Source organism: Culex quinquefasciatus, chromosome 1 (genome assembly GCF_015732765.1).
Source record: "Culex quinquefasciatus strain JHB chromosome 1, VPISU_Cqui_1.0_pri_paternal, whole genome shotgun sequence".
Taxonomy (NCBI): domain Eukaryota; kingdom Metazoa; phylum Arthropoda; class Insecta; order Diptera; family Culicidae; genus Culex; species Culex quinquefasciatus.
In genome coordinates, this window is record NC_051861.1 from 59803346 (window position 1) to 59819705 (window position 16360).

Consider the following 16360-nt stretch of genomic DNA (forward strand, 5'->3'; position numbering starts at 1 on the left):
AAAAAAATTCTAGCAGTCGACTGCTAGAATATTTTTTTCAGAAAATTAACTAAAAATTTCTTGTTTTCAACTGAAATATTGTGGAATATTCTGTTAAAAACTGGCTGGAACATATTTTTCAACTATTTTTCAACATTTTTTTTTCGTTGTATCAACCGAAATATTTTTGCATGGAGTAAATTATTAGTGGTTTGTAACAAAACATTTCTTAATTAGACATGATTTATGTAAGTGTTGATATATATTTTCTTTAATTATCTAACGATATAGACTGGGCCGATTTTCTAGCTATATTTTAACTAATGCCTTACTTGAATACAAAAAAATATTCGTACATGTAGTCAATAATTAGCTGTTGTTAGCAATATTTTTATTGAATTTGCAGTAAATTTTATAATAATGCCTCACAAATTAATGCTGAGTTTTTTTTTATTTTCGCATTTATTCTGCCTAAAAATTTAACGTTTTGTACTCATTGGTTTTTTTTGTTGCATTAAGTTGTTAAATTACTGTTAAAAAGCATCAAAACATTTTTTTTAACTGTTGTTATAAAACATGTGAAATTTGACTAATGTTTAAAAAAAATTACATTGCATTAATCTAAAAAAAAAGAAAAAAAAAGCATATTACAAATTTCTCGTGAATTCCTTAAAAATAGAAACCGAGCAAAATTTTCACCAAACTTTAAGCTTATATTTGTATTATGTTGTATAAAATTAAGTGTTGTATTCACTTACCATGACTGTGAAATCATCCGATAAGTCATCATCATCTACAACGGTCTCAGGACACAGAATTTTCACCAAAGTGAACCTTTGCTGCAAATAGACATTTGGAATTTATTAGTAATTTAATACAAAATTCTTAATTTCGGTTATAAACTGAAAAAGGAACGTAAATAAATGTAATTATAATGAGGAAAGAAGAAATATCAATAATGCTACTTACCAAGCTTGCATTAATTTAACAATTACTTTTGGCAACACACTTTTACTGCATTTGATTTAATTTATACAACGTACTCCGAATCCTGAAAAAAATATTTTGAGTTTAACTTACCAGTTTATTGAGCAGTCGTATTGCAACAAAACTTTCAAGATAATAATTATCTCCTTTTATATATTTTATATATTTTTATTTTTGATATTTTACTTCAACTCTATTTTTTATGTTGTCATGTACGCATTTCTATGTATTTTATAATTGATGATTCTGAAAAAAATAATGGTTCATTAAGATTATATCCGTCGTAAGCGTGAAGCTTTTAAATGATTCAGTTTTCTTATAAGAATCACATTAGATAAATTATTGTGCAAAAATAAACCCATACTTACTTGGATTAACCAGCATTTTGTTAAATTTGCCCGGGATGCTCCATCCGTTAAGAGTTGGCCCGCATCTCTCTTCTACTGCCCTCTCTTTCCATCAAACATTCTTATAACGTGTTCAACTCACTTGCATTAGAGGTCCTCATGGTGAAGGTCGTCCTCTTGCTCATCATAGTTTATCACCTGCAAAGAAACCATCAACAAACCTACTCACCAATTCCACCTCCCCAGTTGCGACACTTTGATTTGCCACTTCAACATTAGCCAAATAGTGTAATACTACTGCCCTCTCTTTCCATCAAACATTCTTATAACGTGTTCAACTCACTTGCATTAGAGGTCCTCATGGTGAAGGTCGTCCTCTTGCTCATCATAGTTTATCACCTGCAAAGAAACCATCAACAAACCTACTCACCAATTCCACCTCCCCAGTTGCGACACTTTGATTTGCCACTTCAACATTAGCCAAATAGTGTAATTTTCACCATTCACATCCTCTCACTTCATAATTAACAACACAAACTCAACAAATCGACCGCTCTCGTTTGGATCCAGACTTCAAATGACAGACGTAAACAAACCCAAGTTTATCTTTTAAATATTCAACCAATTGTTAATTATATTCAACAAAAAAAATCTTGATTTTTCTAAAACCAAAGCTAACAGCCGAGCACGTTCATTCGAGTTCGGGAAATCTGTTAGCTTTTTGCCTTTAGCATTTTCAACAAACAGGTTATTAAATTAATACTGAATTTTGGTTAATTTAACTGAAAATTGGCAGTGACAAGTACGTTTTTGTTAAAATTTACGAAAGTAAAATCAACAATTTTAATTGTTAAAATTTCTGGGCACAGTCTCTCCGTGTGGTTGCCTCTCACCCAGTCGGCCTGGGTTCGATCCCAGACGGTCCCGGTGGCATTTTTCGAGACAAGATTTGTCTGATCACGCCTTCCGTCGGACGGGAAGTAAATGTTGGCCCCGGACTAACCTTAAAAGGTTAGGTCGTTAGCTCAGTCCAGGTGTAGGAGTCGTCTCCCTGGGTCCTGTCTCGGTGGGGTCGCTGGTAGGCAGTTGGACTAACAATCCAAAGGTCGTCAGTTCGAATCCCGGGGTGGATGGAAGCTTAGGTGCAAAAAGAGGTTTGTAATTGCCTCAACAATCAAGCCTTCGGACACCTAGTTTCGAGTAGGAATCTCGCAATCGAGAACGCCAAGGCAATGCTGTAGAGCGAATAATTTGTTTTTTTTTTTTTTATTTTGGTGTTCGAATGGTGAACGCCCGAAATGTCAAAATCACGCAGTGGTACCAACATTGCGGAACAAGTGTGTCATGGCATGACAGCCACATTTTTTTTCTAATGTTGGTGCTACTGCGCGATTTTGACATTTCGGGCGTTCACCATTCAAACGCCATCTTCGCTTAAAAACCTGGATACAAAAGTGCACACCTCAAACTACAGCAGAAAAAAACTGTCTAAGACACACACCCTAGTTTGAAACTGTTCTAAAGTGTTCGAAAGCAACAAAGCTCAGTCGAGATACACACCACTCTAGGCGAGGGGGGGAGAGAAGGGGTAAGATTGCAAGTGTGCAGTTATGATTTGTAAGGGTGGAGAATTTGGTGCAAAGTGTGCAATACATACATTTGACATTCTTGCCATCAGGTTGGCGGTCTAAGAAGACCGTGCAAATGGAGCACAGCAGTTTTCGACAGTTCGCTCCATAAGACTATCTGCAACGCGAAGTTTTATAATTGTTTCAAATTGCGAGCAGTTTTAAATTTTTAGAACTGGCGGAAATGAAACTAGAACACGATGCTTGCAACGTGCTGATCTAAATGTTGTTTCAAAAAAAATGCTTTTAATTGTGTGCGTATGATTATCAACACAGCATCATAGTGTGTGTGTAAGAAAACGTGGATATCTCTATCCCACTCTAACTTAAGGGGGGCTGCGGGCGATTATCGGGCATCGCCAGGGCCAGTTACGACGCTTTGGTCTGGACACAATCCTCAAATTTTTCCGTTTTTTTATGCACACGCACACCAACATAATTTGCGCACTCCGCCACGCACACTCTTTTATTTTCCGTAACGTCCAAACTGTCAAACATTTCTGTTTACGGTTTTCAGTCAAACATAAAAAAACGTGGTCTGGTGCCTCCCGCAGTTTCTTTTTGATTTATTGGACTAATCAAAGTAAGTTTCAAAGTTCTTTAACGACGAACACGCACTAATTTGGATTATTTTTCCAGCATGATGTTTGTTGAATGTCACGGAAGGTGGAGGAGGATTGTTAAGGATGGTGCGAGCGGGTTCGTCCACGGCGTTCTTCGATTGGCAGTCCTACGGATTGACGGGCTGGTCTTGGCTATCGAAGCGGACGTTTCGTCTAGTGCTGTTGTCCCACTGCTCGCCCTGCAGCGTCGATCTTGGTCTTACCATGGCCGTTGATCTCGATGGAGCCGCTATAGCTAATTTACTTCCGTTTTGGTCCGAAGTGGAACCCACCGCGGAAGTGCTTGTTGACGCCTCAGCCTCAGCGCTCTCCTGATGACCGGCTTGTCGTCCTCGTGGATTAGCTCGTCAGTGACCATCTGTTCCAAAATTCGGTACGCGACCGACGGCAAGTCCAACAGAACAACGGCCATGGTTCAACACAACAATGCACATTTCGAGGCATCGCAGCAGGTTGAGCAGCAAGTGGAACGACAAGGCCACTTTGGCATGACCCCACCATTCGACGTCCTACTCGTACTTGATCTACCGGGCCGTTTCCTTCCATTCCCGCGCCCGTTCCGAGTAACTTGCTTCGCCGGCGACCACACCGGTTACCATGGCCCTTGCCTATTCTTGGTGTAACCTCGTCCGGAACGAGCGTCAACATTGCGGTGCGCATCGATCCGGATCTGCGCTCTACCTGAAGCTGACAGAATGCCGGTGAAGGTTGCCGCATAGATTCGTAAATTTAAGGTAGTTATTCAAGTTTATTTAAACTTTTAAACGAAAAAGTTTTACTTAACCTCTATTCTCCCGTCACAAGGTTTTGATTATTGCCCTGGCCGATGGAACAACCAATTTGCAGCCGCCCCATCAAAGGGATCAAACGACCACCATATAGGACAACATATAGGACAACATATAGGACAACGAAAATCCAAACTTTTCCAAAAGTGGACCCCTGTTTATTAAACCTTGAAAAATGATGAAAACTGTGTATTCAAGCAAAAGTTTCTCTAAAACATACAATAAATGCTTGTTGTTATCAACCTAAACGCATATTTTTTCAATTATGAGTATAAATATAGCTGTTTTCATGTTAAAAGTACCAATAATGCTGAAGCCGTAAGAATTTATAATTAATCAAAACTATAGTTAATTGTACTTAACTGAAGCACTATAATTGCAGTTTGAAATGATATTTTATAATAATAAATCAATAACAAAACATTTTTTTCCAATAAACATGCGTGGTTTTATCAGCAACTGTAAACAATTCTATTGTTTAGTATCGGTCAACCATTTATGTAATTAATATGGAAAAATTTGCATCAAGATTACTTTTTTTAATTATTTTTATGTTTACAGTGGTTTTTGAGACGTTTTCTCTGATCTTTTCGGAAATAAATGTGTTTAAATGTCTTTTTGATTTTTGTTGTTTAAAGCCAAATTTGTTAACAAAAAATATTTGTTTATGATGAAAAGTGAGCAAAATTCATCTTTTATTCATTATATTTATCATTAGACCTACACCATACATCAAAACATCAAATATCGGTTGAATTTGGTATAAAAATAACAGTTTGCCTATAGTGGACCAGGGTCCACAATCGGATTATGGACCCGGGTCCACTATAGGAAAAGGGGGTCCACAACAGGCAAAAAAACTTTTTTTTTCAATTGGCTATTTTTACTGCTCAAAAACAAATAACTGATGAAACAAATAGTCAAAATTGTTCGAAAGACTTCAGTTTTCATTGTTTTGTACAAAAGGTTATGAAAAAGTGCTTAAAATATTGAAAATTTATGAAAAATGTGCTTCAGCTCTACTAGGGGGTCCACTAATGGTTAAAATACCCTATCCTGCGGTGATGAACATCAAATTAAATCGGGTTGCCCGTTTGCAGCGAAGCAAGGAATGGACACAAGGGGCGGCCAGAATCAGTGATATTTTGGAGTGCAGGGCTGCTCGATCGGAACGAGCATCTCAATCGTGGCGCGGATCGATTGCTGACGGCTGGAGCGGCAACGAAAAATACTAGAGTATGCGCTCTAGGAGTCACTGATGAAACTGATTCTCTCTGACTTATAAAAAACAAAAGCATAAAAATAATTGGATACAAAAAAACATAACAACAAAAATATAGACAAATGCGAAAATACATGATACAAAAACACAAATACAAAAAAACAAAGATACGAAAACACAGAAATACAAAAATACGAAAATACGATAACACAGAAATACAAAAATTAAAAATACAAAGACACAAAAATACAAAAACACAGAAATACAAAAACAGAGAAACACTTAAATACAAAACACAGAAATACACTAATACAAAAAAACTACAAAAAATCTAAAATACAAAGCTAAAAAAAATAACAAAACTGCAAATAAACTAAATTCAACTAAACATGATAAAACTTACATAAATATGACAAAGTTTTGCTAAATTTTACTAGTTAGGCTGGTCAAAGTAAATGTAGTTAAATTATAGTAATTTCAAGTTATATTCAAACTTTGTTTTACTATCTTGAACAAAATTTCACCTATTTTTAAATTCATAATATATTTTTTTTTTTGCGAATCATAACAATTTTATACTAATTTGAACATATTTACCTGAATAACACAGAGGTATTATATTTTACAAAAACTTCACAAAACGAAACTGAAGTTTACTAAATTCACCAAAATTTAGCTGATCTTATCTAAATTCAAATAAACTTATCTAAATTTGATTAAATTAAACTAAATCTTCCTCGTTTTTACTATATTTACAATACCAATTGAACCAAAATGTTACAAGTTAACTAAAATCAACTCAATTCAACTAAAAGTAACTAATTTAACTAAAATTACCTAAATTTAACAAAAATAAACTCAATTAATCTAAAATAACCGAGGTTTTACTGAATTTTACTAAAATAAACAAAGATTCACAAAATTTTACTTCTTTTGACTAAATTTGGCTAATTTAACTAAATTGAATTATATTTAATTAATTTAACTAAATTTATCAAAATTTAACTACATTTATTTTATTTAACTAATATTAACTAAATTTAACAAAAATATATTCAATTTAACTAAAATAACCAAAAAATCACTTAATTTAACTAAAATAAAGTTTCAATACATTTTTCATCTTTTGACTAAATTTGGCTAATTTAACTAAATTTAACAAAATTGAACTAAGTTTTCTAAATAAAGTAAATCAAACTAAATATATCTAAATAATACTAAATTCACATCATGAAACTAAATATGACTTATTGTTTTTAAAATTAACTGAATTTAAATAAATTTTACTAAATTTTAATAAGCTTAACTAGATAAACTTAAGCAAAATTTAACTGATTTTAACTAAATTTAACAAAATAGAACACAATTCAGCAAAATTTTACAAAATTTAACTATGATTAACTATATTATAAGAAAATTTAACTAAATTTTAGTATGTTTACTAAATTAAAGTGAATTAAACTGAATATAATAAATACAACTAAATTTAACTAAATTTACATTATATAACTTAATTTAACTAAATTGTACTAAAATTAACTAAATTCTAATAAATTTTAATAAATTTAAATAAACTTAACTAAATTCAACTAAATTTTGCTAAGTATAACTGAATTGAGGTAAACTAATCTAAATTTAACTTAATTTTAATAAATTTAACTGAATTTACATAATTTATCTAGATTGAACTAAGTATGACTAGATTTAAAAAACTTAACTAAGTTTATCTAAATTCAACTAAATTTAACTAAATTGAACTAAATTCAACAAAATTTAGCTGAACTTAACTAAATTTAACTGAATTTTACTAAATTTAACAACTAACTAAATTTACTAAATTAAACTAAAGTTATCTTAATTTATCTATATTTTGCCTAATGTAACTAAATTCAACTAAATTTTACCTAATTTAACTAAATTTAACTGAATTTAACCAAATTTAACTTAATTTAGCTGAATTAACTAAATTTAACTTAATTAAACTAAATTTAAATAAACTTAAATTAATATAAATAAACTTTACTAATTTAACTAAGTTTTACTAAATTCAAGTCAATTTAACTGAATTTATCTTAATTTAACAAAATTTATTAAAATTTATATAAATTTATTAAATTAAACTAAATTTTGCTAAATATAACTAAACGTAACTTACTTTATCTAAATTCAACTAAATTTAAATTTATTAAACTAAGTATTACCTAATTTTACTAAATTCACCTAAATCAAATAAATTTAACTTAACTCAACCAAATTCAACTGAATTTTACTAAATTTAACAAAATTGTACTAAGTTTACTAAATGAAAGTAAATTATACTAAAGTTATCGAAATTTAACTAAATTTTGTTAAATTTTACTAAAATTTAAATAGATTTAACAAAGTTTATCTAAATGCAACTAAACTTTACTAAATTAAACTGAATTCAACTATATTTTGCCTAATATAACTAAATTACACTAAATTGAACTTAATTCAAGAAAACTTAGCTGAATTAACTGAATTTAACTCAATTAAACTAAATTTAAATAAACTTAAATTAATAAAAAAATAAACTCTACTAATTTAACTAAGTTTAAATGAGTTCAAGAAAATTTAACTAAATTCATCTGAATTTAACAAAAATTATTTAAATTTATATAAATTTATTAAATTAAACAAAATTTTACTTAATTTAACAAAACGTAACTAAGTTTATCTAAATTCAACGAAATTGAGCTTAATTCAACTAAGTATCACCTAATTTCAATAAATTTACCTAATTCAACTAAATTTAACTTAATTCAACCAAATTCAACAGAATTTATCTAAATTGAACTATGTTTACTTAATTAAAGTAAATTAAACTAAATTTATCAAAATTGAACTAAATTTTTCAAAATTTTACTAAATTTCAATAGATGTAACTAAGTTTATCTAAATTCAACTAAATTGAACTAAATTAAACTGAATTCAATTAAATATTACCTAATTAAGCTAAATTAAACTAAATTGAACCTAATTCAACAAAATTTTACCTCATTTAACTTAATTTAACTGAATTTAACTAATATCCACCAAATTGAACTGAATTTTACTAAATTTAACAAAATTGAACTTAATTCAACAAAGTTTAACTGAATTTTACTTTTTAACGAAATTTAACTAAAATTAACTAAATTTATCTAAATTTATCTGAATTTAACTACACTTAACTAAGTTTATCTAAATTCAACTAAATTGAACTTAATTTAACTAAATATTACCTAATTTGACTAAGTTTACCTAATTTAACTTTATTCAACCAAATTCAACATAATTTTACTAAATTTAACTAAGATGAACTATATTAAAACGAATTTTACTAAATTTTATTAAATTGAACTAAGTTTACTGAATTAAAGTAAATTAAACTAAATTTATGTAAATTAAACTAAATTTATGTAAATTAAACTAAATTTATGTAAATTTAACTAAATTTTGCAACATTAAATTCAACTTAGTATTGCCTAATTTGACTAAACTCAACTAATTTAACTAAATTTACCTTAATTCAACCAAATTTAACTGAATTTAACTGAATTTAACTAAATTTTACTAAGGTTAACTATATTTACATGAATTTTACTAAATTGAACTAAATTGAACTAAATTTATCTAAATTCAACTAAATTAACCTAAATTAAACTGAATTCAATTAAATCATAACTAATTTAATTAAATTGAACTCAATTAAACAAAACTTAAATAAACTTAGCTAAATTTAACTAAGTTTAATTAAATTAAAGAAAATTAAACTGTTTTTTTTTCTTGATTTCACAAAATTTATCTAAATTTACATGATTTTACTAAATTTAACTAAACTTAAATAAGATTATCGAAATTCAACAAAATTGAACTTAATTAATGTTGTTAGCATTTGTCTTTAGTTAAGTTAAGTTTTATCATTAAGACCACAAGTTGTCGGATGATTCAAATAATCAAATAAACAAATAAACAAACTGAGTTTTACCTAACTTGACTAAATTTACCTTATTTAACTAAATTTAACTTTATTCAACCAAATTTAACTGAATTTTACTACATTCAACTAAATTTTACTAAGATTAACTATATTTACATGGATTTTACTAAATTTTACTAAATTTATTTTTTTTACTAAATCGAACTAAAATTAACTAAACCTAACTATAGAGCAGTTCTCTAGGATTTCGGTCATTCGTTTTTTTTTTGTATTTATTATTCCGACTGAAACTTTTTTGGTGCCTTCAGTATGCCCAAAGAAGCCATTTTGCATCATTAGTTTGTCCATATAATTTTCCATACAAATTTGGCAGCTGTCCATACAAAAATGATGTATGAAAATTCAAAAATCTGTATCTTTTGAAGGAATTTTTTGATCGATTCGGTGTCTTCGGCAAAGTTGTAGGTATGGATACGGACTACACTAGAAAAAAATAATACAAGGTAAAAAAAAATTTGTGATTTTTTTATTTAACTATTAAACACTAAAACTTGATTTGCAAAAAAATACTATTTTTAATTTTTTTTTTATTTTTTGATATGTTTTAGAGGACATAAAATGCCAACTTTTCAGAAATTTCCAGGTTGTGCAAAAAATCATTGACCGAGTTATGAATTCTTTAATCAATACTGATTTTTCCAAAAATTCGAAATTTTGGTCGCAAATTTTTTTCAACTTCATTTTTCGATGTAAAATAGAATTTGCAATCAAAAAATACTTTAGTGAAATTTTGATGAAGTGCACCGTTCTCAAGTTATAGCCATTTTTATGTAACTTTTTTCAAAATAGTCGCAGTTTTTCATTTTTTTAAATTAGTGCACTTGTTTGCCCTCTTTTGAAAAAAATATTTTTGAAAAGCTGAGAAAATTCTCTATATTTTGCTTCTTCGGACTTTGTTGATACGACCTTTAGTTGCTGAGATATTGCCATGCAAAGGTTTAAAAACAGGAAAATTGATGTTTTCTAAGTCTCACCCAAACAGCCCACCATTTTTCAATGTCGATATCTCAGCAACTAATGGTCCGATTTTCAATGTTAAAATATGAAACATTTGTGAAATTTTCCGATCTTTTCGAAAACAATATTTTCAAAATTTTCAAATCAAGACTAACATTTCAAAAAGGCCAAACTTTGAATATTACGGCCTTTTATTTTTGCGACCAAAATTTTGATTTTTTGAAAAAATCAGAATTGATTAAAAAAATCATAACTCGGTCAAAGATTTTTTGCACAACCTGGAAATTTCTGATAAGTTGGCAATTTATGTCCTCTAAAACATATCAAAAAATAGAAAAATTAAAAACAGTGTTTTTTTTGCAAATCTAGTTTTAGTGATAAAAAGTTGAATAAAAAAATCACCAAATTTTTTTTACCGTGTATTATTTTTTTCCAGTGTAGTCCGTATCCATACCTACAACTTTGCCGAAGACTTCAAATCGATCAAAAAATTCCTTCAAAAGATACAGATTTTTGGAATTTTCATACATCATTTTTGTATGGACAGCTGCCAAATTTGTATGGAAAATTATATGGACAAACTAATGACGCAAAATGGCTTCTTTGGGCATACCGAAGGCACCAAAAAAGTTTCAGTCGGATTAAAAAATACAAATATTAAAATTGAAGAAAAAAGACCGATTTCGTAGAGAATTGCTCATATATATAACTCAATTTAAGTCAATTTAACTTAATTTAACTAATTTTAACTTGATATAACTCAATTTAGCCAAAGTGAAATAAATGAAGTGAAATTTTACGAAACTTACGAAAATTTTACTTAATCTTACTAAATTTCACTTATTTTAACTAAATATAGCTAAATTTAACTAAATTTTATTAAATCTTAATAAATTTTATTAAATTTAACTAAATTTTACTTAATTTAACCAAGTTTACTAAAATAAAGTAAATTAAACTAAATTTAATTAAATTAAACTGAATTCAACTAAATTTAACTAAATTAAACTGAATTCAACTAAATTTTACCTAATTTAACTAAATTCAACTAAATTGAACTTATTTAAACTATATTTTACCTAATTTAACCTAATTTAACTAAATTTAACTTAATTTAACTAAATATAACTCAATTTAAGTGAATTTATCTTAATTTAACTAATTTTAACTAAATATCACTTAATTTTGCCAAAGTTAACTAAATTGAAAGCGAAATGTAACTAAATTTAACGAAATCTAATTAAATTTAACCAAATTTGATTAAATTTAATATTTTTTTACTAAACCGAACTAAAATTAACTAAGTTTAACTAAATTTAACTATATATAACTCAATTTAAGTCAATTTAACTTAATTTAACTAATTTGATATAACTCAATTTAGCCAAAGTTAACTAAATTGAAATAAATGAAGTGAAATTTTACGAAACTTACGAAAATTTTACTTAATCTTACTAAATTCCACTTATTTTAACTAAATATAGCTAAATTTTACTATTTTTTTTAATCTTAATAAATTTTATTAAATTTAACTAAATTTTACTTAATTTAACCAAGTTTACTAAAATAAAGTAAATTAAACTAAATTCAACTAAATTAAACTGAATTCAACTAAATTTAACTAAATTAAACTGAATTCAACTAAATTTTACCTAATTTAACTAAATTGAACTTATTTAAACTATATTTTACCTAATTTAACCTAATTTAACTAAATTTAACTTAATTTAACTAAATATAACTCAATTTAAGTCAATTTATCTTAATTTAACTAATTTTAACTAAATATCACTTAGTTTTGCCAAAGTTAACTAAATTGAAAGCGAAATGTAACTAAATTTAACGAAATCTAATTAAATTTAACCAAATTTGATTAAATTTTTTTTTTTACTAAATCGAACTTAAATTAACTAAGTTTAACTAAATTTAACTATATATAACTCAATTTAAGTCAATTTAACTTAATTTAACTAATTTTAGCTTGATATAACTCAATTTAGCCAAAGTTAACTAAATTGAAATAAATGAAGTGAAATTTTACGAAACTTACCAAAATTTTACTTAATCTTACTAAATTTCACTTATTTTAAATAAATATAGCTAAATTTAACTAAATTTAATTAAATCTTAATAAATTTTATTAAATTTGACAGAATTTTACTTAATTCAACCATATTGAACTAAATTTAACTAAAGTTAACTGATTTTAACTGAATTTAACTAATTTTAACTAAATTTATCCAAACTTAACTAAATCTTACTAAAATTAACTAAATTTGACCAAATTACCAAAAATCAATTTATTGTCTTGTTAACATACTAACCCAACTTATTTTTTTTAGCTAGTTAGGTAATCAGTTTAAATTTTGTTGTTAATTCAATATATTTTTAAATAAAAAATAATCTGTCGTGATTATTTGTCACCCTATTTTATTTAATCGCCCTAACTTGAAATCCGAAGTGAACAGGAAGTAGAATCTCCCCGGTTTCCGGCACGTCGGTTTCCCGTTTATAGGCCCGTTATCGTGGTCAAACCGGGCCCAAAAGCGTGCCACAGACGGGCGTAATACAGCGGCCAAAATGCGTAACGCCCGCCTAAATGTTGCATTCTGGTACGCAATGGGCCACAACGAGGGGAAAAAGCGTGCTGAAAATCGGGCCCGCTTTCAGGCAAAACGTCCCCGCTTTTTGGCCGTTTTCCGCCCATTTTTCTATGTGGGATATACCGTCAGTGGGGATGACATTGGGTCTGGGGGGTGAGATTGGGTCAAAGTGATTTTTTACCGATTTTACAATTTTTCAGGTTATTCTCAATGAAACTGAATTCTGTTAAAGGGGTTGTGTAGTGGACATCTTAAGATGATTTCGCTGAAAAAATCTCGTTCCTAGAACAAATCCTGTTATTTTGACAGATGTCTAAAGTTGGGGTACGTTTTTGGCCAAAAATGACCTCTCGAAAAATCATTTTTCTAATATTTTTGTTAGAATTGCTCGAAAACTACCCAAATGTTTGAAAATCTTCACTTCAAACATCGCTTTTGGATGACTTGTTTTTACCATATCGTTGTATTTGAGCATCATTTTAGTTTCATTTGACCCAATGTCACCCCCTCTAAGGGGTGAGATTGGGTCAATTTTCAAACTATTGGCATTTAAGGTAGTGTTCATCAAAATCCACCATATTTTGGGAAAATGTTAGTAAACTATCTAAGAACAAATCTACGTTGAAAGATTTTCGATGTTATTTAAATTGTTTTTGTTATTAAGAAATTTCGAGAGGTGTATCGTTTTTTTGACCCATAGTCACCCCCACTGACGGTATCCGATTTTTTTTTTTGAAACTGAGTTCTATTCCAGTTCCAAATCGTCACACGTTTGAAACAAACTCGTCGAGCAGTTTTATTTCGGTTTCAAAATACTGCTCGAAAAATAAAACTGCAACTCCGCGTTGCGGGTGGTCTGTTTCAGTTCTATTTGAAAAATAAAACAGCTAGAACAAAGTAGAGCCGCGTTGCACCCTGCCCTGCCTACCCTGCGCATTCAAGGTACAAGATGATCGTAGTTAGGTGGGCATTGAATATTATTTTACAAATTTCAAGAAGAATCCTGCAAAAAATAATGTCAATGGTTTTTTTTAAATTGTAAATTATATTTCTAGAGTTTTTTTTTTAAAAAAAAAAGGTTTTATAAACATATGAAATACAATAGTTGAAAGGACCTTTTAAAAAAACTCTGGATTTTATTTCGACAGTAATTAAAAAGAATGTCTTGCAAATGTAAATGCAAACTTTAGCGTTCCGTACGTTCCGGTGGTTCACAATTGCAAGAGCTTACGAAGTTCTTTGGATCGGTCTTTTGCCAGCACTCAAACTCAGCTACAGGAACGATTTTTTCGCCGGTACAGACACTTGGCAACAGGAATGTTTTTTAGGTTCTCCAACTGTTAAATTATCTAGCCTCGCTTCAACCCATCAATAAAAGTCGCGCTAAAATCAATCAGTGAAACACATTAAATTCAAGTAGAAATCACGACCTTGACTTTGAATAGTGCTTGTTTTGTGTGGGTTTTAAGATCAATTTCAAGTGTTTTCCTCATCACTTTGAATAGTTCAAGACAGTGGGACAAATTCATGAGCAAAACACTTGAAAAGCTTGAGCCACCCGAATGACAATAACGTGTCAAAAAATACCAAAAAGTTAATCGCCCAAACACTTGCATTTGATAGTGATAGTGATTGATGTTGAAACACAAAGCAATTAGTTCTATGATGTGGCTTTATTCAATAATTCATGTGTTTGGGCACTTGAATAAAAAGGGTGGCGTACTTTCAGTGTATACCTATTCTATGGTTTTACGCCAACTCGATTCGAAGCGGTCTTTGATTTTGTTCGGCGAATATCGTCGAAAATCGACGAAGACTATGTAAACAGTGCACGCGAGCTGTCAAATGACATCATAGCGTAAAACCTTATTAGGTTAGAAATTTGACAGCTTGGCTGCACTGTTTACATTTTTTGCACGTGTGTCTCTGTAAAAATGTGTGTGCGTGTGCGCTCGTGACGTCACGCTGTAAAACCTAATTGAGTATTAATGTCGGCATAGTTGACTGCAGCATTCAATCATAGAATGTTCTATGATTCAATGCATGCATATTAGCAAAATTATCTGCTACACTGAAATAAAAAAAAAAGTACCAAATTCCTAAATTCTAGGAATTTTGCCTCCTTTTCTTATTGAGCAATCCAAAAAACCCAATTACTAAATAAGGAAAGGAGCCAAAATTCCTAGAATTTAGGAATTTTTTATTTCAGTGTATGTGAATTACAACCTCTTATTAACCATGGTTCTATTCCTGTAGTAATCAATATAATAATATGCTTGGTGAGCTGTACACACCACAAGAAATGCCAGAAGCACCGAAGGAGAGCTTTTTCAAAGGACTTTTTGGCGGTGGAACTCGGAACTTAGACCGCGAAGAGTTATGTTAGTATTGTATCAGCATGAAAATGCCCCAAGCTCTCGATAAAACTTAATTCTTTTACTATGTATTGCAGTTGGCGAATCAAGCGGAAAGGCGAACAAATCGATCGCAAAGCACATTCCTGGTCCGAACGCAAACTTGCAAGACTTGAATACACGAGCAACGTCTGCTTCTTCGGAGGTCAGCAGAGCACATCAGTTAATGCTGGAACGTGGTGACAAACTGAGCCAACTTGAAGATAGAACTGAACGAATGGCTAGTGAAGCGCAACAGTTTTCCAGTTCGGCACATTTGTTAATGAACAAGTATAAAGATAAAAAATGGTATCAGCTGTAATTTAATAAATATTGTACAGTATACATTGCAAAGTTACATTTTAAGGCTACTAAAGTTATGTGCTATTTTGTGCATTTGCCGATATAGTTGATTTAGTTGTTGTTCACTATTATGTTATAAAATAAACAATAAGATATGGTGAATCTTCCAGGCAAAATCTAATATTGCCACAAAATACCGTAGCAAACCATTTTGTTATCTAAAACGTAAAAATATTTTTTTTGTTTACGTATAACGACTAATCAAGGAGTAAAACAATGCTATAAAGGGTCATGCTGCTGCTAATATTGTTATAAGATCTTTTTTGACCAATCAAAAAAGTCATGAAATAGATCCAAATATGTGTGAAATTAATAAAAACGGTGTAAATATACCATTTTGATAGCGATTGTACTTGTAAATATGTTACATAACTTAGGTAATAATAAATAAGATTTAAATCATTTTTTAGAACACGAGGGATTATCCTAAATTTATTTCGTCCATAATTGAAGAAAGCCTCTTATTT

The 16360-nt window shown here is 29.5% G+C and overlaps 1 protein-coding gene across 1 annotated transcript in view; it reads left to right on the top strand.

Annotated features, from left to right (window-relative positions):
* The window catches only part of LOC6054476 (syntaxin-binding protein 5), a 430924-nt gene extending 415072 nt beyond the window's left edge, over positions 1 to 15852 (top strand). The window contains exons 22-23 of the mRNA XM_038260959.1: positions 15394 to 15518; positions 15590 to 15852. Coding sequence (XP_038116887.1) covers positions 15394 to 15518; positions 15590 to 15852 — 388 coding nt within the window. The remainder of the gene's footprint in view (positions 1 to 15393; positions 15519 to 15589) is intronic.
* Positions 15853 to 16360: the final 508 nt, after the last annotated feature.